Raw genomic sequence first — 23,719 nt, forward strand, 5'->3', positions numbered from 1 at the left:
GAATCTTTGACAAAAATTGTGAAGGGACAAACTACTAAGTCCTTGCTGCGGGATACAATGTCTCTAGAGAAATGTGTCAATGAAGAATATCTGTGTGTCCTCGTCTGTAAAAATTTAGACTGAGATTTTCAAAGTCACCTAATGGATTTGGATGATCAATTATTAATCAAATTGTGCAAAATGGATGTCCAAACCCCTTTGACCACTTTGAAAATCTCAACCTGGGGTTGCACTGCTGGCACTGAGGGCAGAAAATAAAGACAATGGAGTTGTATGCGGTACACTGTGAAATAAATGATTAGCGGGTGTGTCACTGAGCGAGGAATGTGAAGGCAGCTGGGTTGTACAGGTGTCAGTACGTGTGGCATTTAAGACAATGTTATACCTCAGGTGTAAGTGAGGGCAAAACTGGGCCTGTATTTGAAACTTAGCTAAGAATGCTCTTGCTAAAGCTGATCAATGAGCCAGAATACTATACATGCTATTCTCCTATAGCTGTGTTGCTTCTACAGGGTTAACAGGAAAATAAATAAGATAACTCATTTTGGTCAGTAAAGCCAGCAGATACTATTTGGAATATAGCCAGGCAGGCAGCCTGTTGAATAAAAAGATACATTTGCTAAACTGTCATCTTTCAAAATAAAACCTCCTCTTAACCGTAATAAGAAATGTAGATCCACATAGCAAAGCAAAAAAAGGGAGAGTCCATTTGTAGTTCTTCAGTCCTCTGTATCTTTTCTGCTACATAATACATATAAACAATTTTTCTCCTTCTTTCTTTCCATGTCCATCCCTCCACAGAGTGTGTCCAAGGCAAGAAATGTTCAACCAAACCAGCCTGACAGAGTTTCTTCTCTTGGGATTCTCTGACGTTCGGGAGCTGCAGATACTACATTTTGTTGTGTTTCTAGTCATTTACTGGAAGCCCTGATGGGGAATCTTCTCATCATCATGGTTGTAGCCCTCAACTGCCAACTTCACACCCCCATGTACTTCTTCCTTGGAAACTTGTCCTTCCTAGATGTCTGCTACATCTCTGTTACTGTCCCTAAATCCATGGTCAATTCCTTAATCAACACCAGATTGATCTCTCTCTCTGGTTGTCGTCCAAGGCTTTTTGGTTCCCACCTTAGCTTTTGCAGAGATGATTCTTCTAGTGGTCATGGCGTATGATCGCTATATTGCTATCTGCCGTCCCCTACATTACAGAGTGATCATGAACAAGGCTATGTGTACCCAGATGGCATCTGGGTGCTGGATCAGAGGTGTCCTCTACTCAGTGCTGCACACTGGTAACACCTTTAGGTTATCGTTCTGCCACTCCAAAGTTATTGGGCAGTTCTTCTGTGGTATCCCACAGCTCCTAAAGAGCTCTTGCTACGATACATCAGCTAATGAAATTTTGGTTATTGTCTGTGTTTTATTTTTTGGTTTAATTTTCATTGTTTCAATAGTTGTGTCCTATGTTCACATCTCCTCTACCATTCTAAGAATCCCTTCTGCACAGGGCAAGTACAAAGCCTTCTCCACCTGCCTGCCTCACCTGATCTTTTTTTTCCCCATTATTTGAACACCACAATGTTCACCTACATGAGACCCAAAGTCAATGTCCTCACTGTATCAGGACATGCTGGCTGCCATGTTTTACTCTGTGTTGCCACCACTGTTGAATCCGGTGGTTTGTAGCCTGAGAAATAAGGAGAGAAAAGGTTCCCTGGGGAAAATGCCACTCAGGATAGCCTTGATTAAAAATGCATCATGAAACCAATGTCAATGCAGTAGCATGTGCAGTGACTACAAATCCAGGCAAGTCATCCTCTAACTTTCTGCGGCCAAAAGGACGGCAGAGATGCATTAAATTACCTTTTCGGGTAGTGCTAATTTCCCATCACCGTCTTGGGCACACTTTTGTTCTCAAACCCCATCACTTAGAGTGTGGGGTTACACACTCACAGGACATTATCCCTTCAACGTAGCCTTGCATATCCCAGGACTGAGTGTTGTGAACTGCATGTTTCTTCAAGCAATATTGAAGCTTGAATAATATTGAATAATAAAGCTATTACCATATTTCACTAATGAAATAACCTACACTGGCAAATGTGTCTAGGCCTTTAGCACCCCACAGGACATTACTACACCCGCAAAAGTTTATAATGTAGACCTCGCCTAAGGGTAGTGGGAAATGTAGCCCATAGGACTAGCCTGCTAGCTTGCTATATTATATATCCTGTTTTTCTTTATTGGTTTGATTTATATTATTTTGGTTTATATTTTTGTACTGAATAATTCCAGTAGAATATTAATTCATTATATTGGGCTGTAAGGCAAGAACCTACAGGTCTGTATCCTGTATGATTAGCTAAACAAGTTAGCATGAGTTTTTGTAACCTTTGGCATAGATAAATGGCCTACTGGTTACCCTTTTAGACGTTGGGGAAATGAATGCGTTTACCAAAATTCTGGGACATACCGGTAACCGAAAGAGACACCACAAGAACATGGAAATAATGGTTCAGGCGAAAGGTAACAGGTTTTGAGAATGAGATAATTGGCTTTAATATGTATGGATATGCTTTTAATATGTATGAATATGCTAATCTATAGAGGAAGTGTACCCTAAGATTATGTGGGTGAGGAAATAAGATTTGGGCATGGAAGGCTGGGCACTGACATGAATATTGTGCCAAGACCCTATAAGAAGGCAAGCCACCATGTGGAGAGAGCTTTTTAGTTCCTTTTGTTCTTTTCGTTTTAGCTGTTAGCTTAACTTTTACGTATAACTTAGCTATTCAACACCTGACCCTTACCGCCACCTTCTCAGCATTGAGGAACCTGGACCATCAGACTCATTTGGCATGCCAGAGTCAAGGCTGGTCCTTTGTCTCCCATCATCAAGTCCCCAAGGAAGGGTATGAGGATGCTAGCTTAAACAGCCTTGTAAGGAATGTTACTACGGGTACCCCTAGAATTGTATTATTTCTTTTTGGTTCTGTGGTTTGGAGCTTTGATAACTTTTTCCTTTATTTTAATCAAAATCTCTAAAGCTTGGCTTTGTCCTCAGCACGAGTGTTCTTGTCAAACACACCCAGGGTCCTTACAAAGTACTGAACTCTCTACATTTAATTCTGTAGCCTGATTTTAGGACAAGAACCTGATTGTCTTCTGGTCAGATCATTGGAGAGCCCATAATAAACCAGCCCTCTAAAAATCAGGTCAACAGAAACAAGGAGCAAAAAAGTGTGCTGAGAAAATTGATAGGGAGGGTATTTTTCACCAAGCAAAAATAATTCCTCATATTGCGCACTCAGGCTATATCTGTGTTTACTGCTCCGAGTTCCTTCTACGTAAGCCACTATAAACCCTTTGCCATCTGCCCATCACATTTGGTCATTATTTCTATGTTCCTTAGCTTCGTTATATCACATGATACCCAAGTTCCGTGTTGTCTCTGAATCATGACCTGTTGTGTTCATTTCTGTGTTCTTTTCCATTGTTCCACCAGAAGTGACTCCAAACATTTACAAGGCTGAGAAACAAGGAGATAAAAGAGGAAGGGTATTGGTCACTAAAAGAGAAAATGTTTTGAAACATTACATGTCTTTCATTTTTTAAAGAGGATTTAGGGTCATTGCATTGATTTATTGTACTGTTAATATTTCGAGTCTGTACTTTTAACTTCAGTGAGTGATAGTTGCTACTTATCTTATGAAGTTCCATAGCTCTTCTGTGAAATGAGCTGGGGTGGGGGAAATAGAGGTTCTTTTTATGATAGGAGTTAGGAGCTGACATAAAAAAAAACAAATAAAGAGCCAACAACAAATATCAGATTTGGGATTCACTGGCCCCCCTTTGTTGGCAGTCTGTGCAGATAATGAAACAACTTAGGATCAGATTCCTAAAGGTATTTAGGTGCCTAGTCGGATTTTGAAATGCCTCTAGATGCCTAACACCCAGGAAAATCAATGAGTTTTACGTGCCTAGATGTTTTGAAAATCCTACTTGGTGCCTAAATACCTTTAAAAATCCAGACCTAAGTGACTTTCCTTAGGTCAAAAAGGAAGTCTGTGGCGGAGCAGACTCTTCAGTCACGTCCATGCAAAGAAAGAGAGCGAGAGAGCAAGATGAACTGAAAACCTGATTTTTTTTTATCCAAAACCTGATACAATTCGATTTTGAGAACATGTTTGAAAGGTTTTGTTTTCATTACAACACGTAATGAAAATTTATTTTGAAAGCTGCAGCCGAGTGGTAGTAATAGTTAGCATAAGGCCACATGAGGCCTAATAAAAGCTAGAAATAATATGTAATCTTGGGTCAGAAGATTTAGCAATATATAACTGTGATAGAGAGTCTGGACAGTAAAGGCTTTATTTATTTATTTATTTCATCGTATAAAGAACCTTCGATCAGCTCAAATGTTTGTGGGAATTGTCGGAACCCCCAAAATGAATGGCAGGAATGGCAATTATGGGCAAGAGGCCAAGACTTAAGCAAATATTGTCTCGGAAATAGACTCAATACCAAACCTCAGCAGGTCCTTGGGATAGCAGGATTGTAACAACCTTAATGCTTAATCACACCTTAAGGAGAACCCATAGCTCCATGGATTCATGAGTATAGATGATGTGGATTCAGCTGTTATTCTCATCTTGTTTTTCTAGTTCTGTGAGTTTGCTTATGTAGATTATGGTATTAATAAAACTCATAGTCTCTGTGTGTCTCACCAATCATCTTCTTAATCAATCTCTAAGCAGCCACTAAAGAATAAAACGGTTATTAGTGACAAGTTCATTTTGCACCCCAAATTAATTTAAAGGCTACAAGGTGGGGAATAGAGCTGGTTGAAACATGGCATTTACATTCCTTGGGAAATGCTGACATTTCAAAATTTGTTTTCATTCCAAGCCAAAATGAAAATTGAAATGTCAAAATTTGTTCCTGAAGAACAAAAATTCTGAAAAAAAAAAAAAAAAAAAAAGATATGTCGAATACCTGGCTAGAAAAATGGTAAGAACACAGTGTCAATGGATAGGAACCACATGCATCGTTTCAACATGATCAGGGCTAGAAATCAGGAGTCCCTGGCTCCCAGTTTTGAGCTCAGCCAATGAGCACTAGCCATTCTGCCCTGTGTCTCTGTTTTCACATTAGTTTAGTGAAATTTTAGAGCACACACACAGCACAAAAAAGTTCAGTTTTGCCTCTGGGCCTATGCTTTTCAGTTGTGCAGGGCTCCAGGGAATGAGTCCCCCAAAGCCCTTAAAGAATGGATGTGGATAGATATCTTTCCCAAAGCTACCCCCCCTTTGCTGCTAGTGAAGACCACAATCAGCTATACACAGCTCATCTGAGGAGAGCAACAGAGAGAGAGATCAATAGATAGCGGGCCAGTTCTAATGCAAAACAATCCATTTCCCTTATTGACCAGAAGAACATTGAAGTTGCAGGAGGAAATACATTATAAATCAGGGGTCATCTGCAAACTGCATCACAGTAAGTTTTATTTAAGTTCTCAAATTTTCTTTTATTTTACTTTTAAAATATAGGAAATGAAATTAAACACCATACATCTCAATGATAGCATTAACTCTTTCCTACTTCAATAGTGATTTAACTCTGGCCTCCTGATACTAACTTTAAATTAAAGAGGGAGTAAAATACTTTTGCCTAATATTGATTACTTTCAAAGAAGGAAGAGAGAGTATGCCAGTGGAGAGGGACTAGAATGGGATGTTTTGAAACCAGTAGCATTTATCCACATTTTTTTGATGGAACAGTTTCCTGTTGGAAAAGGATGTTTTGTTGAAATCGAAGTGTTTCGTAGGTATGTGTCAAGATGGATACAATTGTTGGCAGGAAAATTTTGACATGTTTTGAAATCAAAATGGAGTATTTTGTTCAACTTTCTCATACTATTTCATTCTAAATTTAATATTATATTTAATGAGACCCAGGTCAGCATCTTTATCATCTTCTGGCTGCTGTGTTTTATTGAGTGGTGACTCCGCTGCTGAATCTGCTTTATGCTGAGAAACAAGGAGTTAAAAGCATCTCTGAAGAAAATTATAAGCAAAATATTTCAATTAGTCCTTCACCCTGATCTGAGCATCTCTTTAGCAAAGGTGTCAGTGCAGGAGAGCTGCAGCAGAAGCAACAGTTCGCAGCTGAAATGGTTAATCTCATGGGGACCGCAGAAGCTCAAGCCGGTAAGGTAAAGCGTGTTGACCAAGGAATCCAGGAAACCAGATATCCAATCACCCAACACCATCTGCACACTGACATGCTGGCTCATAGTGGTGCTGTTGCACATGGAAGCATATTGATCATATGCCATCGCTGAGAGGAGAAAAATCTCTGTTCCAAACATGAAAATAAAGAAGACTATCTGGGCAATGCAGCCACTGAGTGAAATCATCTTCCGCTCTGCCAGGAAGTTCTCCAGCATCTTTGGAACGGTGACTGAGGAGTAATATATATCGAGAAAAGACAAGTTGCTCAGGAAGTACATGGGTGTGTGGAGATGAGGATCAGCCTTTATTACCAGCACGACCAACATGTTTCCCACCAGGGTGATTAGGTAAATAACTAAAAACACCAGGAAGAGTGGCATCTGGAGGCACGAGTCATTTGAAAGTCCCAAAAGGATAAACTCAGTCACTGTGGTTTGATTTTCTGTCGTCCTTTATTCATAAAGACCTTGACCTGTTAGAGCTAAGAAGACAAGATAGCAAGTTCATTAAGCAAAGTAGAATGCTGTAAAGTTAATGTGTTAAGTAGATCTATCGAGCTATCTATCTATTGACTAATGATAGCTGGTTAGCATATAAATATATTTCATATTAATAATATGTATTATCATATATATATATATATATATACTACACTTTGTGTGTGTATGTATGTGTATATATATATATATATGTATATTGCTGATAATACATATGGAAAATGTTATTGGTGCTTAATGCATATATTTTGTGACAAAGTTCCTGCTCTACCTTGGTGGGTCTTGCGCTTATTGGAGAATTTGCTTGCCTTGTAGCTTGCCCTCAGCTTGGCCGTTTTTCTGAATTCACAGTCCAGATCGACTCCTTCTGTGTCTGACCAGGAGTTGGGAGGATTTTGGGGGAACCCGGCCCTGCCCTCTACTCCGGGTTCCAGCCCAGGGCCCTGAGGAATGGAGCTGTCTAGAGGGCCTCCTGGAACAGCTGTGTGACAGCTACAACTCCCTGGGCTACTTCCCCATGACCTCCTCCCAGCACCTTCTTTATCCTCACCATAGGACCTTCCTCCTGGTGTCTGATAATGCTTGGTACTCCTCAGTCCTCCAACAGTCCACATTCTCACTCTCAGCTTCTAATGCCTCTTGCTCCCAGCTCCTCACACGCACACCACAAATTGAAGTGAGCTCCTTTTTAAAACCCAGGTGCCTTGATTAGCCTGCCTTAATTGATTTTAGCAGCTTCTTGATTGGCTGCAAGTGTTCTAATCAGCCTGTCTTAATTGTCTCCAGAAGGTTCCTGATTGTTCTGGAACCTTCCCTGTTAGGAAACGGAACGTCTTTTGCTTGCTCCTCAGCTATCTGCTTTCTGTTCTTTCCTAAAGCCCCCTGGCCCGGATTTTTCTTACTTTTTGCACCTGCCTTAGTCCCCCACCCCGACCGGGCCAGACGCTTTTTTGTTTTTTCTTTTCATTTTTTGTGTTTTTTTTCCGTCTACGTCCTTCGCCAGCCATCCCCCCCCACGCCTGCTTTCGGGCGCAGCTATTTGCCTCAGCTGAGCCCCCGGAGGAGCGGGGGGAGGATTGCCGATTTTGCTGTCCGGAGGGGGGAGTGGAAACCCCCAGACCCAGCCGTTTTGCCAGCAGCTCGGACCTTACAATATTCTTAACATGTCGGAGGCCTTGGAATACAGCCAACACAGCCGGAGACGGAGATTCCATCGGACAGAAGAAATAATATAAATCATCGTGACGGAGGCCGTAAGACTGAGTAACTTTCTGAATTATGCTCTCGTGGGGGGGAGTTTGACTGTGATTACTTGCGTTTGTGGCGGCACAGGGGGTGTGGCGTGGAGACCCCCACCCCTGATCCATCGGTGCCCCTACCCCCCCCCATCGTTATTACAACTGTCACGGCCCCCCCGCAGTCTGTCCCTGCTGGCAATCTGCCATCTCCCTTCGGATCCAGCTGTTTGCTTTGAACTTTGCCTTCCGGACCGGACCTAACAACCGACCAACCGAGACTCTTTGGACAAACGTGTGTGGGTCTGCACCCCCCCCCGGATTGCTTATCCCACAGTTTGCCCCTTTTACTGGACCCCGATTTTGTTCCCCCCCTCCTCCCAGACCCCCTCCCTCGGCATTTTTTCCCTTCCCGTCCGCAGCCAGCGGAGGGAGGGGCTATTCTGCCTCCCCCCCCCCTCCTCCCGGTGTCTCCCTGTCTCTCCCTGCTCACAATGGCGGGGAACGAGAGGGGTGAGACTGCTTTAATAAAATTAGTTGTCCCTTCCCCACCACCACCCCAGCCCAATCCCCAAGGCCCCCCCCCTACTACTATTGTTAAGGTACTTGCCACCCCCCCTGCTGGGGCACCGGTAGCAGGAGGCACCAGGGTGATTGCTGCTGCTGCTGCTGCACCCATCACCCCCCCCAGATTCTAGGAACCCCCCCCCCGGTTCGCAAGAAGGGCCAGGGCGGGTGGAAGGGAAAGGGCCCCGCTAAAACCACTGAGCCCTCCATGGCGGGAGCTGCCCCCACCGCTGCGGCCTCGTCATCAACCGTGGCGCCCCTCCCAGCGTTTCCCTCCACCAGCTCTGCGATTGTCCCTCCCCCGGCCCCCAGGACGTATGCCCGGGCGGCAGCGGGCTCCCCGCTGCCTGCCGCCTCGTCATCTCGCCCCCCCCCTGCCTCTGCCACCATCACCAGCGGCCGAGGCCCTTTCCCCGCCTTGACCAGGAAGCACGGCGTCCGTTGCCTCCTGGTGCCCGCCTCGCCCCACGTGGAGACATACGTGCAGGCGTTGGCGAAGGTGGTAGGACCCACGGCTATTGTGGCGGCCTCCAAGATGTATGGGAAGGTCGTTTTCTTCTTAGCCTCGGAGGATGCCGCCCAGGAGGCGGTGGAGAGGGGCCTGACGGTAGGGGGGGTGTTTGTCCCCCTAGAACCGTTAGAAGACCTGGGCGTTCGCCTTGTCCTTACCTCCGTTCCTCCCTTCTTACCCAATGCTGCCCTGTTACCCGCTCTTTCCACCCTGGGGAAACTTGTTTCTGTCATCAGCCCTCTCCCGTTGGGCTGCAAGGACCACACCCTCCGTCACATTTTTTCGTTCCACCGGCAAGTGCAGCTCCTACCACCGGCAGGGGCGCGTGACGGAGAGGCGCTTGAGGGGTCCTTTCTAGTCCCCTACGAGGGAGCCCGCTATCGGGTCTTTTATTCTACCGGAGAGGCCCGGTGCTACCTCTGCCGCTCAGCGGGGCATGTCCGCAGAGACTGCCCTTTGGCTCGGGGGGGAGGGGCACCCGAAACCCCCGAGACCCGGCAGGACATCGGCCCCGTCGCTGCCGACGCCCCTGGCTGCCCAGTACCTGAAACCAACCCTCCTCCTACTCGACCCATCGCTGCTCCCGTCCGGGCCCAAGAGATACCTTCCCTACAATGCCCGGGCGAGCAAGGGGTTTCCACCCTTGCTAGTAGCACCCCAATAGAGCCCATGGAGGAGGGTGTGGCAAGGATGTTATCAGGTATAAGAGAGGGCCCTCCCCAAGGAGAAGCCCCCGCCCCTCATGTTGCCCCACTGCTACCTCCCCGAACCCCTAAACCATCGCCTCCGCCCCCCGACACGACCCCTGCTAACCAACCCCCAGATGATGCTATGGAGGGCTGGACCCTAGTCCAGGGGAAGCGAGGCAAGCGGAAGGCTCGAGCTCCGCTGCATCCACCCGACGCGGAAGCCCCCCGGAAGACCAGGAAAGGAGGCACTGCTATCGAGCCTCCCGCCACGGCCGCGAGCGAGATCCATCTGCCGGTGTCGGGAGGGGAAGATGGACTGGCATTGGAGGGCAGAATCCCCCCTCCACGGGAAACCCTCCCCTCCGAGACTTCTGAGGACACCCCTTCTGCCTGGACGCTACCCGAACCCCCCGCAGACCCCGAGGCGGCCGTTGAGGCGGGCCCTAGAGGAGAGGCCCCCGGGGTGGCAGGAGTTGGCCTCTCCTCCGTGTATGCGGAGATTGAGGCCCTGGATTTGACCCCGGTCACCCAGGGAGGGGATGATTTGCTGCCGGCTGGCCTCGAGCTGGGCAGCCTTACCCCAGCCTCCCTTTCCCCATGCTCCCTCCCCCTTTTTGCCTTTCCGGGTGAGCACCCTGCAGAAGGCGGTCCACCACCTGATGCCGTGACCGCTAAAATCACCATGGAGCCAGCACCTAGCATTCTTGGGAGCCCCTCCCCTTCCCCCTTAACCCTTGATTCTGCTCAGGAGGCACTTTTCTTTAGCTGCTCGCCTCCTGCACCCCAGAGCCTTACCCCTGCCCCTGCCCCCACCCCTGCCCCTGCCCAAGGTCCCTCCTCCTGCAATGTTAATGCCGCCCCTGGGGTTATTTCCTTTCCGCCTTTTGCAGACTCCCCCCAGGGAGCAGTCTTTGCACTTTCTAGTCGCGACCCGTTGGGAGTGGCAATTTTTCCCCTGCCATCCCCCTCCACCCCAAGGCGTGAAATGAATTTAATAACCCCAGCCTGTCAGACGCCCCGTCGGTGGTCCGCACCCTGTCTACCTGCCTTAGCGGACCACGAGGCTGTATTAAGAGGCCCATTAGGGAATACCTCGGGAATTGTAACCCCACCCCCCCATGAGCTGCGGCATGCGCTACGGAAGTTCCTAGAGCACTCCCGTGGCGCCCGCAATAGGGCACAGCTGGCTCTTCGGCTATGGGGGGACTTTGATCAACTCCTCCAGGCCACAAAGGCCCTTATGAAGGAGGGCAGGGGGCAAGGAAAGCGCGGTGCTGCGGCCTACGAGCGAGCCCGCAGCTTCTGAAGCGATCTACTCACCCACGGGATGGGTCATGGGTTGCTGCGCAACCCGCCGGGGGCCCTGAACCCCCCCGCCAATACAAGACCCCCACCCCCCCAGCCCTCCGTATGATGCCTCTTATTATTGCGACCCTGAATACCAGGGGCTGTAGGATGACTCTCCGCAGGTCCCAGGTGCTCTCTTACCTTCGGGAGGGGAGGTACTCTGTAGTTTTCCTGCAGGAGACCCATACAGACCCGGCCGCCGAGGACAGGTGGCGGCTGGAGTGGGGGGACGGGGTATACTTTAGCCACTTTGCGACCTGGCAGGCTGGAGTGGCAACCCTATTCTCCCCCAACCTACGGCCTGAGGTGCTAGGGGTCAATGAGGCCGTGCCGGGCCACGTGCTGCACCTTCGAGTCCGTATGGAGGGGCTCGTGGTTAATTTGGTTAACATCTATGCCCCGCAAATGAGCTCCAGGCGGCCACAATTTTATCAGCAGGTGTCCGACTTTCTCGGCACCCTGGATTCGCACGAGTGCCTGGTCCTGGGAGGGGACTTTAACACCACCCTCGAGGAACGGGACCGCTCAGGGGCCGAACCGAGTCCGGCCGCTGCGAATATTCTCCAAGGGATAGTTGACCATCATTCCCTAGTGGACGTCTGGCGTGACCATCACCCAGATGACACCTCCACGTTTACCTTTGTCCGGGTGGAGGCCCATCGGTCACACCACTCTCGGTTGGACCGTATTTACTTATCCCGTTTCCATCTTTCACAGGCCCACTCCTCCGCCATTCGGCCGGCCCCATTCTCCGATCATCATTTAGTCGCTGTAACGGTTTCCCTCCGTGCAGAGAGACCGGGGCCGGCCTATTGGCACTTTAATAACAGCCTGTTGGAGGACGAGAGCTTTGTGATGTCCTTCCGGGAGTTTTGGTTGGCCTGGCGAGAGCAGTGGCGTGCCTTTCCCTCGGTGCGGCGATGGTGGGATCTCGGGAAGGTGCGTGCCAAGCTCTTCTGCCGTGACTACACTCGGGGCACCAGCCGACGGCGAAATGCGGCAATAGAGCAGCTGGAACGGGAGGTCTTAGAGATGGAGAGGCGCCTGGCCGCCGATCCCGAGGACCCGTCCCTCTGCGGAGCGTGCCGGGAGAAGCGGGAGGAGCTCCGGGCCCTTGAGGACCACCGGGCCCGAGGTGCCTTTGTTCGATCCCGCATCCGCCTCCTTCGGGAGATGGACCGCGGCTCCCGCTTCTTCTATGCCCTGGAGAAAACGAGGGGGGCCAAGAAACACGTCACCTGCCTTCTTGCGGAAGACGGCACCCCCCTCACGGGTCCGGAGGAGATGTGTGGGAGGGCCCGTGACTTCTACACAAGCCTTTTCTCCCCGGACCCGACCGATCCTGACGCTTGCGAGGTGCTCTGGGAGGAACTCCCCACGGTCAGCGTGGGCGACCGAGACCGACTAGAGCTGCCTCTCACCCTGGCCGAGTTCTCGGAAGCCCTCCGTCGCATGCCCACCAATAAATCTCCGGGCATGGACGGGCTGACCGTGGAGTTTTACCGCGCGTTCTGGGACATTCTCGGCCCAGACCTAGTCACCGTCTGGGCTGAGTCCCTGCAGAGCGGGGTCCTCCCTCTGTCATGTAGGCGAGCGGTGCTCGCTTTGCTGCCGAAGAGGGGGGACCTCCGCGATCTACGAAACTGGCGTCCCGTCTCACTCCTTAGCACGGATTACAAAATCGTAGCGAAAGCAATCTCGCTGCGGCTGGGGTCCGTGATGGCGGACGTGGTCCACCCAGACCAGACCTATACTGTCCCGGGTCGCAGCATTTTCGACAACCTCTTTCTCGTCCGAGACCTTTTGGGACTCGGGCGGAGAGATGGTCTATCGTTCGCCCTCCTGTCTCTTGATCAGGAGAAGGCGTTTGATAGAGTAGACCATGGGTACCTCCTGAGCACTCTGCAGGCGTTTGGATTTGGACCTCAGTTTGTGCGTTTTCTCCGGGTGCTGTATGCCTCCGCGGAGTGTTTGGTTAGGCTCAACTGGACCCTGACTGAACCGGTCAGCTTCGGGCGAGGAGTGCGGCAAGGGTGCCCCCTCTCGGGCCAGTTGTATGCTCTGGCGATCGAGCCTTTCCTCTGTCTCCTCCGTAGGAGGATGACAGGGTTGGTGCTGCGGGAGCCGGAGCTGCGGCTGGTCCTGTCGGCGTACGCCGATGACGTACTTCTCGTGGTCCAGGACCCGGGCGACTTGGCGCGAGTCGAGGCATGCCAAGCCATCTATTCGGCAGCCTCCTCCGCCCGAGTCAACTGGGTCAAGAGCTCTGGCTTGGCGGTGGGGGACTGGCGGCAGGTGAGCTCCCTCCCACCCGCACTTCAGACCATCCGGTGGAGTGCGGGTCCACTGCTCTATCTCGGCGTTTACCTTTCCGCCACGCATCCTTCCCCGCCGGAGAACTGGCAAAATTTAGAGGGCGGGGTGATAGAGCGGATCCGGAGATGGACGAGGCTTCTTCGATGTCTCTCCCTCCGAGGGAGAGCACTGGTGCTTAACCAACTAGTCCTGTCCACGCTCTGGTACCGGCTCAACACCCTAGCCCCGGCCCCGGGTTTCCTGACCCATCTCCGGAGATTGATTCTAGAGTTCTTTTGGTCAGGAATGCACTGGGCCCCTGTTGGAGTTCTTCATCTACCCCTGAAGGAAGGAGGGCAGGGCCTGAAGTGTCTGTACACTCAGGTCCGCGTCTTCCGCCTCCAGGCCCTGCAGAGGCTCTTTTATAGTGCAAGTAGTTCGGCGTGGAGCATACTGGCGCACGCCTTCCTGCGCCGTTTCCAAGGGTTTCGATATGACCGGCAGCTCTTTTATCTTTCTCCGAGGGGTTTTCCGCGAGACCTCTCCGGGCTGCCGGTCTTCTACCAGGACCTCCTCCGGACCTGGAAATTGTTTCTAACAACCAGGTCCGTGGCGGCCACCGTGGGGGCAGATCTCCTCACGGAGCCCCTGCTACACAACCCCCAGCTCCGTGTGCAGGTGGCGGAGTCCCGCTCGGTGCGCCAGAGGTTGGTCCTGGCGGAAGTTACGAGGGTCGGAGACCTCCTGGACTACGACCGGAGAGACTGGCTGGATCCCCTGATGCTCGCTCGGCGCATGGGGCTCTCCAGCCTCCGTACCCCCCGGCGCGTACTTCAGGAGGTGAAGGCCGCCTTGACCCCCGCTGCTCGGGCTTATGTTAGCCGAGCCTTGTGCGAGGGCACACCCCGCCCATCCCTTACCCCAGGCCCGCCGGACCTTTCCATCGGGCCCCCACCCCATAGATCCCAACACACCCCTCACCCTTTCACTGCAAGCCGGCTGCACGAACTGCAGCCGGTTAGCTTTCAAATTGCTTCACGGAAATATTTATATACACTTACGCTTCACACCCTTCACGCCCACACCCTGGTGTCCCGCCCCGATACAAAGTGGCGGGATCTCCTGCCACCCTTGGAGGGTGAGCAACCTCGGTGGGCCAGCCTGTATTCCACCCTGGTCCCAAGGCCCGTCGGGGACATCAGTTGGCGGCTCCTTCACGGAGCTGTGAGCACGGGCGTGTTTTTGACACGGTTTACCCCCATTCCGGACACTTGTCCTTTTTGTAATGTGAGGGAAACCCTGGTGCACGTGTATTTAGAGTGCGCCAGATTGCAGCCCCTTTTCCGGCTCCTCACAAATATTTTATTACGCTTCTGGCTTCATTTTTCCCCCCACCTTTTTATCTATACACTTCCCATTCGTGGCCCCACAAAGTCGCGGGATCTTCTGGTCAACCTCCTCCTAGCTTTGGCTAAAACAGCCATTTACAAAACCAGAGAGAGGAGGTTGGCCCATGAAACGTCCTGCGATTGTGGGGCCGTTTTCCGATCCTCAGTACACTCACGTATCCGAGCGGAGTTCCTCTGGGCGGCGTCCACCGACTCCCTTGAAGCCTTCGAGGAGCGGTGGGCGCTGTCTGGGGTTCTCTGCTCGGTGACCCCGTCCGGTTCCCTCCGTCTGACCCTTTGATTGAGGGGAAGAGCGAGAGACGCCAGCCCCAGCCATTGCCGCTGTGGATACCATCATTCCTGTCATCTAGGAGGGGTCCTATAATACATGGGTGTCTACCCCCCCCTCCCTAAACCGCCCACCCCGCAGCCGTGCCCATCTTACCGGGCACTCTCAGGAGAGGGAGGATCGGTGACACTGGGCGCGGCACTGGGTAACTCGAGGGGGTGGAAGACCACGAGTGTCGAGGAAGCCCCCCCGTTCTAGGCCACCAGGTAACTCAGGAGGGTGGAAGACCACGAGTGTCGAGGAAGCCCCCCGGCTCTGGGCCCAGGCTAGCCTGAACACTTCTCCCTCCTGAAAGCTGCTGTGTTATACCTTCTGATTGCGTTGTTTTGTTGCATAGTTGTTTTGTTTCCTTTGGTAATTCTGTAAGCGTTACCAATAAACTTTCCTTTTGTTTTAAAAAAAAAAAAAAAAAAACCTTCCCTGTTAGGAAACGGAACGTCTTTTGCTTGCTCCTCAGCTATCTGCTTTCTGTTCTTTCCTAAAGCCCCCTGGCCCGGATTTTTCTTACTTTTTGCACCTGCCTTAGTCCCCCCCCCCGACCGGGCCAGACGCTTTTTTGTTTTTTCTTTTCATTTTTTGTGGTTTTTTTCCGTCTACGTCCTTCGCCAGCCATCCCCCCCCACGCCTGCTTTCGGGCGCAGCTATTTGCCTCAGCTGAGCCCCCGGAGGAGCGGGGGGAGGATTGCCGATTTTGCTGTCCGGAGGGGGGAGTGGAAACCCCCAGACCCAGCCGTTTTGCCAGCAGCTCGGACCTTACAATATTCTTAACATGCCGGAGGCCTTGGAATACAGCCAACACAGCCGGAGACGGAGATTTCAGCAGACAGAAGAAATAATATAAATCATCGTGACGAAGGCCGTAAGATTGAGTAACTTTCTGAATTATACTCTCGTGGGGGGGAGTTTGACTGTGATTACTTGCGTTTGTGGCGGCACAGGGGGTGTGGCGTGGAGACCCCCACCCCCGATCCATCGGTGCCCCTACCCCCCCATCGTTATTACAACTGTCACGCCCCCCCCGCAGTCTGTCCCTGCTGGCAACCTGCCATCTCCCTTCGGATCCAGCTGTTTGCTTTGAACTTTGCCTTCCGGACCGGACCTAACAACCGACCAACTGAGACTCTTTGGACAAACGTGTGTGGGTCTGCACCCCCCCCCCCCAGGATTGCTTATCCCACAACTTGCCCCTTTTACTGGACCCCGATTTTGTTCCCCCCCCTCCTCCCAGTCCCCCCCCCTCGGCATTTTTTCCCTTCCCGTCCGCAGCCAGTGGAAGGAGGGGCTATTCCGCCTTCTCCCCTCCCCCCTCCTCCTTCCGGTGTCTCCCTGTCTCTCCCTGCTCACAATGGCGGGGAACGAGAGGGGCGAGACTGCTTCAATAAAATTAGTTGTCCCTTCCCCACCACCACCCCTGCCCGACCCCCAAGGTCCCCCCCCTACTACTATTGTTAAGGTACTTGCCACCCCCCCTGCTGGGGCACCGGTAGCAGGAGGCACCAGGGTGATTGCTGCTGCTGCTGCACCCACCCCCCCCCCCCAGATTCTAGGAACCCCCCCCCCGGTTCGCCGGAAGGGCTAGGGCGGGTGGAAAGGAAAGGGCCCCGCTAAAACCACTGAGCCCTCCATGGCAGGGGCTGCCCCCACCGCTGCAGCCTCGTCATCATCCGTGGCGCCCCTCCCAGCGTTTCCCTCCACCAGCTCTGCGATTGTCCCTCCCCCGGCCCCCAGGACGTATGCCCGGGCGGCAGCGGGCTCCCCGCTGCCTGCCGCCTCGTCATCTCGCCCCCCCCCTGCCTCTGCCACCATCACCAGCGGCCGAGGCCCTTTCCCCGCCTTGACCAGGAAGCACGGCGTCCGTTGCCTCCTGGTGCCCGCCTCGCCCCATGTGGAGACATACGTGCAGGCGTTGGCGAAGGTGGTAGGACCCACGGCTATTGTGGCGGCCTCCAAGATGTATGGGAAGGTCGTTTTCTTCTTAGCCTCGGAGGATGCCGCCCAGGAGGCGGTGGAGAGGGGCCTGACGGTAGGGGGGGTGTTTGTCCCCCTAGAACCGTTAGAAGACCTGGGCGTTCGCCTTGTCCTTACCTCCGTTCCTCCCTTCTTACCCAATGCTGCCCTGTTACCCGCTCTTTCCACCCTGGGGAAACTTGTTTCTGTCATCAGCCCTCTCCCGTTGGGCTGCAAGGACCACACCCTCCGTCACATTTTTTCGTTCCACCGGCAAGTGCAGCTCCTACCACCGGCAGGGGCGCGTGACGGAGAGGCGCTTGAGGGGTCCTTTCTAGTCCCCTACGAGGGAGCCCGCTATCGGGTCTTTTATTCTACCGGAGAGGCCCGGTGCTACCTCTGCCGCTCAGCGGGGCATGTCCGCAGAGACTGCCCTTTGGCTCGGGGGGGGAGGGGCACCCGAAACCCCCGAGACCCGGCAGGACATCGGCCCCGTCGCTGCCGACGCCCCTGGCTGCCCAGTACCTGAAACCAACCCTCCTCCTACTCGACCCATCGCTGCTCCCGTCCGGGCCCAAGAGCTACCTTCCCTACAATGCCCAGGCAAGCAAGGGGTTTCCACCCTTGCTAGTACCAACCCAATAGAGCCCATGGAGGAGGGTGTGGCAAGGATGTTATCAGGTATAAGAGAGGGCCCTCCCCAAGGAGAAGCCCCCGCCCCTCATGTTGCCCCACTGCTACCTCCCCGAACCCCTAAACCATCGCCTCCGCCCCCCGACACGACCCCTGCTAACCAACCCCCAGATGATGCTATGGAGGGCTGGACCCTAGTCCAGGGGAAGCGAGGCAAGTGGAAGGCTCGAGCTCCGCTGCATCCACCCGACGCGGAAGCCCCCCGGAAGACCAGGAAAGGAGGCACTGCTATCGAGCCTCCCACCACGGCCGCGAGCGAGATCCATCTGCCGGTGTCGGGAGGGGAAGATGGACTGGCATTGGAGTGCAGAATCCCCCCTCCACGGGAAACCCTCCCCTCCGAGACTTCTGAGGACACCCCTTCTGCCTGGACGCTACCCGAACCCCCCGCAGACCCCGAGGCGGCCGTTGAGGCGGGCCCTAGAGGAGAGGCCCCCGGGGTGGCAGGAGTTGGCCTCTCCTCCGTGTATGCGGAGATTGAGGCCCTGGATTTGACCCCGGTCACCCAGGGAGGGGATGATTTGCTGCCGGCTGGCCTCGAGCTGGGCAGCCTTACCCCAGCCTCCCTTTCCCCATGCTCCCTCCCCCTTTTTGCCTTTCCGGGTGAGCACCCTGCAGAAGGCGGTCCACCACCTGATGCCGTGACCGCTAAAATCACCATGGAGCCAGCACCTAGCATTCTTGGGAGCCCCTCCCCTTCCCCCTTAACCCTTGATTCTGCTCAGGAGGCACTTTTCTTTAGCTGCTCGCCTCCTGCACCCCAGAGCCTTACCCCTGCCCCTGCCCCCACCCCTGCCCCTGCCCAAGGTCCCTCCTCCTGCAATGTTAATGCCGCCCCTGGGGTTATTTCCTTTCCGCCTTTTGCAGACTCCCCCCAGGGAGCAGTCTTTGCACTTTCTAGTCGCGACCCGTTGGGAGTGGCAATTTTTCCCCTGCCATCCCCCTCCACCCCAAGGCGTGAAATGAATTTAATAACCCCAGCCTGTCAGACGCCCCGTCGGTGGTCCGCACCCTGTCTACCTGCCTTAGCGGACCACGAGGCTGTATTAAGAGGCCCATTAGGGAATACCTCGGGAATTGTAACCCCACCCCCCCATGAGCTGCGGCATGCGCTACGGAAGTTCCTAGAGCACTCCCGTGGCGCCCGCAATAGGGCACAGCTGGCTCTTCGGCTATGGGGGGACTTTGATCAACTCCTCCAGGCCACAAAGGCCCTTATGAAGGAGGGCAGGGGGCAAGGAAAGCGCGGTGCTGCGGCCTACGAGCGAGCCCGCAGCTTCTGAAGCGATCTACTCACCCACGGGATGGGTCATGGGTTGCTGCGCAACCCGCCGGGGGCCCTGAACCCCCCCGCCAATACAAGACCCCCACCCCCCCAGCCCTCCGTATGATGCCTCTTATTATTGCGACCCTGAATACCAGGGGCTGTAGGATGACTCTCCGCAGGTCCCAGGTGCTCTCTTACCTTCGGGAGGGGAGGTACTCTGTAGTTTTCCTGCAGGAGACCCATACAGACCCGGCCGCCGAGGACAGGTGGCGGCTGGAGTGGGGGGACGGGGTATACTTTAGCCACTTTGCGACCTGGCAGGCTGGAGTGGCAACCCTATTCTCCCCCAACCTACGGCCTGAGGTGCTAGGGGTCAATGAGGCCGTGCCGGGCCACGTGCTGCACCTTCGAGTCCGTATGGAGGGGCTCGTGGTTAATTTTGTTAACATCTATGCCCCGCAAATGAGCTCCAGGCGGCCACAATTTTATCAGCAGGTGTCCGACTTTCTCGGCACCCTGGATTCGCACGAGTGCCTGGTCCTGGGAGGGGACTTTAACACCACCCTCGAGGAACGGGACCGCTCAGGGGCCGAACCGAGTCCGGCCGCTGCGAATATTCTCCAAGGGATAGTTGACCATCATTCCCTAGTGGACGTCTGGCGTGACCATCACCCAGATGACACCTCCACATTTACCTTTGTCCGGGTGGAGGCCCATCGGTCACACCACTCTCGGTTGGACCGTATTTACTTATCCCGTTTCCATCTTTCACAGGCCCACTCCTCCGCCATTCGGCCGGCCCCATTCTCCGATCATCATTTAGTCGCTGTAACGGTTTCCCTCCGTGCAGAGAGACCGGGGCCGGCCTATTGGCACTTTAATAACAGCCTGTTGGAGGACGAGAGCTTTGTGATGTCCTTCCGGGAGTTTTGGTTGGCCTGGCGAGAGCAGTGGCGTGCCTTTCCCTCGGTGCGGCGATGGTGGGATCTCGGGAAGGTGCGCGCCAAGCTCTTCTGCCGTGACTACACTCGGGGCACCAGCCGACGGCGAAATGCGGCAATAGAGCAGCTGGAACGGGAGGTCTTAGAGATGGAGAGGCGCCTGGCCGCCGATCCCGAGGACCCGTCCCTCTGCGGAGCGTGCCGGGAGAAGCGGGAGGAGCTCCGGGCCCTTGAGGACCACCGGGCCCGAGGTGCCTTTGTTCGATCCCGCATCCGCCTCCTTCGGGAGATGGACCGCGGCTCCCGCTTCTTCTATGCCCTGGAGAAAACGAGGGGGGCCAAGAAACACATCACCTGCCTTCTTGCGGAAGACGGCACCCCCCTCACGGGTCCGGAGGAGATGTGTGGGAGGGCCCGTGACTTCTACACAAGCCTTTTCTCCCCGGACCCGACCGATCCTGACGCTTGCGAGGTGCTCTGGGAGGAACTCCCCACGGTCAGCGTGGGCGACCGAGACCGACTAGAGCTGCCTCTCACCCTGGCCGAGTTCTCGGAAGCCCTCCGTCGCATGCCCACCAATAAATCTCCGGGCATGGACGGGCTGACCGTGGAGTTTTACCGCGCGTTCTGGGACATTCTCGGCCCAGACCTAGTCACCGTCTGGGCTGAGTCCCTGCAGAGCGGGGTCCTCCCTCTGTCATGTAGGCGAGCGGTGCTCGCTTTGCTGCCGAAGAGGGGGGACCTCCGCGATCTACGAAACTGGCGTCCCGTCTCACTCCTTAGCACGGATTACAAAATCATAGCGAAAGCAATCTCGCTGCGGCTGGGGTCCGTGATGGCGGACGTGGTCCACCCAGACCAGACCTATACTGTCCCGGGTCGCAGCATTTTCGACAACCTCTTTCTCGTCCGAGACCTTTTGGGACTCGGGCGGAGAGATGGTCTATCGTTCGCCCTCCTGTCTCTTGATCAGGAGAAGGCGTTTGATAGAGTAGACCATGGGTACCTCCTGAGCACTCTGCAGGCGTTTGGATTTGGACCTCAGTTTGTGCGTTTTCTCCGGGTGCTGTATGCCTCCGCGGAGTGTTTGGTTAGGCTCAACTGGACCCTGACTGAACCGGTCAGCTTCGGGCGAGGAGTGCGGCAAGGGTGCCCCCTCTCGGGCCAGTTGTATGCTCTGGCGATCGAGCCTTTCCTCTGTCTCCTCCGTAGGAGGATGACAGGGTTGGTGCTGCGGGAGCCGGAGCTGCGGCTGGTCCTGTCGGCGTACGCCGATGACGTACTTCTCGTGGTCCAGGACCCGGGCGACTTGGCGCGAGTCGAGGCATGCCAAGCCATCTATTCGGCAGCCTCCTCCGCCCGAGTCAACTGGGTCAAGAGCTCTGGCTTGGCGGTGGGGGACTGGCGGCAGGTGAGCTCCCTCCCACCCGCACTTCAGACCATCCGGTGGAGTGCGGGTCCACTGCTCTATCTCGGCGTTTACCTTTCCGCCACGCATCCTTCCCCGCCGGAGAACTGGCAAAATTTAGAGGGCGGGGTGATAGAGCGGATCCGGAGATGGACGAGGCTTCTTCGATGTCTCTCCCTCCGAGGGAGAGCACTGGTGCTTAACCAACTAGTCCTGTCCACGCTCTGGTACCGGCTCAACACCCTAGCCCCGGCCCCGGGTTTCCTGACCCATCTCCGGAGATTGATTCTAGAGTTCTTTTGGTCAGGAATGCACTGGGCCCCTGTTGGAGTTCTTCATCTACCCCTGAAGGAAGGAGGGCAGGGCCTGAAGTGTCTGTACACTCAGGTCCGCGTCTTCCGCCTCCAGGCCCTGCAGAGGCTCTTTTATAGTGCAAGTAGTTCGGCGTGGAGCATACTGGCGCACGCCTTCCTGCGCCGTTTCCAAGGGTTTCGATATGACCGGCAGCTCTTTTATCTTTCTCCGAGGGGTTTTCCGCGAGACCTCTCCGGGCTGCCGGTCTTCTACCAGGACCTCCTCCGGACCTGGAAATTGTTTCTAACAACCAGGTCCGTGGCGGCCACCGTGGGGGCAGATCTCCTCACGGAGCCCCTGCTACACAACCCCCAGCTCCGTGTGCAGGTGGCGGAGTCCCGCTCGGTGCGCCAGAGGTTGGTCCTGGCGGAAGTTACGAGGGTCGGAGACCTCCTGGACTACGACCGGAGAGACTGGCTGGATCCCCTGATGCTCGCTCGGCGCATGGGGCTCTCCAGCCTCCGTACCCCCCGGCGCGTACTTCAGGAGGTGAAGGCCGCCTTGACCCCCGCTGCTCGGGCTTATGTTAGCCGAGCCTTGTGCGAGGGCACACCCCGCCCATCCCTTACCCCAGGCCCGCCGGACCTTTCCATCGGGCCCCCACCCCATAGATCCCAACACACCCCTCACCCTTTCACTGCAAGCCGGCTGCACGAACTGCAGCCGGTTAGCTTTCAAATTGCTTCACGGAAATATTTATATACACTTACGCTTCACACCCTTCACGCCCACACCCTGGTGTCCCGCCCCGATACAAAGTGGCGGGATCTCCTGCCAGCCTTGGAGGGTGAGCAACCTCGGTGGGCCAGCCTGTATTCCACCCTGGTCCCAAGGCCCGTCGGGGACATCAGTTGGCGGCTCCTTCACGGAGCTGTGAGCACGGGCGTGTTTTTGACACGGTTTACCCCCATTCCGGACACTTGTCCTTTTTGTAATGTGAGGGAAACCCTGGTGCACGTGTATTTAGAGTGCGCCAGATTGCAGCCCCTTTTCCGGCTCCTCACAAATATTTTATTACGCTTCTGGCTTCATTTTTCCCCCCACCTTTTTATCTATACACTTCCCATTCGTGGCCCCACAAAGTCGCGGGATCTTCTGGTCAACCTCCTCCTAGCTTTGGCTAAAACAGCCATTTACAAAACCAGAGAGAGGAGGTTGGCCCATGAAACGTCCTGCGATTGTGGGGCCGTTTTCCGATCCTCAGTACACTCACGTATCCGAGCGGAGTTCCTCTGGGCGGCGTCCACCGACTCCCTTGAAGCCTTCGAGGAGCGGTGGGCGCTGTCTGGGGTTCTCTGCTCGGTGACCCCGTCCGGTTCCCTCCGTCTGACCCTTTGATTGAGGGGAAGAGCGAGAGACGCCAGCCCCAGCCATTGCCGCTGTGGATACCATCATTCCTGTCATCTAGGAGGGGTCCTATAATACATGGGTGTCTACCCCCCCCTCCCTAAACCGCCCACCCCGCAGCCGTGCCCATCTTACCGGGCACTCTCAGGAGAGGGAGGATCGGTGACACTGGGCGCGGCACTGGGTAACTCGAGGGGGTGGAAGACCACGAGTGTCGAGGAAGCCCCCCCGTTCTAGGCCACCAGGTAACTCAGGAGGGTGGAAGACCACGAGTGTCGAGGAAGCCCCCCCGCTCTGGGCCCAGGCTAGCCTGAACACTTCTCCCTCCTGAAAGCTGCTGTGTTATACCTTCTGATTGCGTTGTTTTGTTGCATAGTTGTTTTGTTTCCTTTGGTAATTCTGTAAGCGTTACCAATAAACTTTCCTTTTGTTTTAAAAAAAAAAAAAAAAAAACCTTCCCTGTTAGGAAACGGAACGTCTTTTGCTTGCTCCTCAGCTATCTACTTTCTGTTCTTTCCTAAAGCCCCCTGGCCCGGATTTTTCTTACTTTTTGCACCTGCCTTAGTCCCCCCCCCCGACCGGGCCAGACGCTTTTTTGTTTTTTCTTTTCATTTTTTGTGGTTTTTTTCCGTCTACGTCCTTCGCCAGCCA

The 23,719-nt window shown here is 54.1% G+C and overlaps 1 protein-coding gene and 1 pseudogene across 1 annotated transcript; one reads left to right on the top strand and one right to left on the bottom strand.

Moving 5' to 3' along the window:
- The first annotated feature begins 820 nt into the window (after nucleotides 1-820).
- Nucleotides 821-1,762, top strand: LOC140898166 (olfactory receptor 14C36-like; annotated as a pseudogene).
- A 4,332-nt stretch (nucleotides 1,763-6,094) lies between these two features.
- On the bottom strand, nucleotides 6,095-7,895 carry LOC140898167 (olfactory receptor 5J3). The gene is made up of 2 exons (XM_073311600.1): nucleotides 7,882-7,895; nucleotides 6,095-6,683 (listed from the first exon to the last, which is right to left on the bottom strand). Exons 1-2 carry the CDS (start codon nucleotides 7,893-7,895, stop codon nucleotides 6,095-6,097), a joined length of 603 nt encoding a protein of 200 aa, XP_073167701.1.
- Between the last annotated feature and the right edge of the window lie 15,824 nt (nucleotides 7,896-23,719).

The sequence above is a fragment of the Lepidochelys kempii genome, chromosome 14 (genome assembly GCF_965140285.1).
Source record: "Lepidochelys kempii isolate rLepKem1 chromosome 14, rLepKem1.hap1, whole genome shotgun sequence".
Classification (NCBI taxonomy): domain Eukaryota; kingdom Metazoa; phylum Chordata; order Testudines; family Cheloniidae; genus Lepidochelys; species Lepidochelys kempii.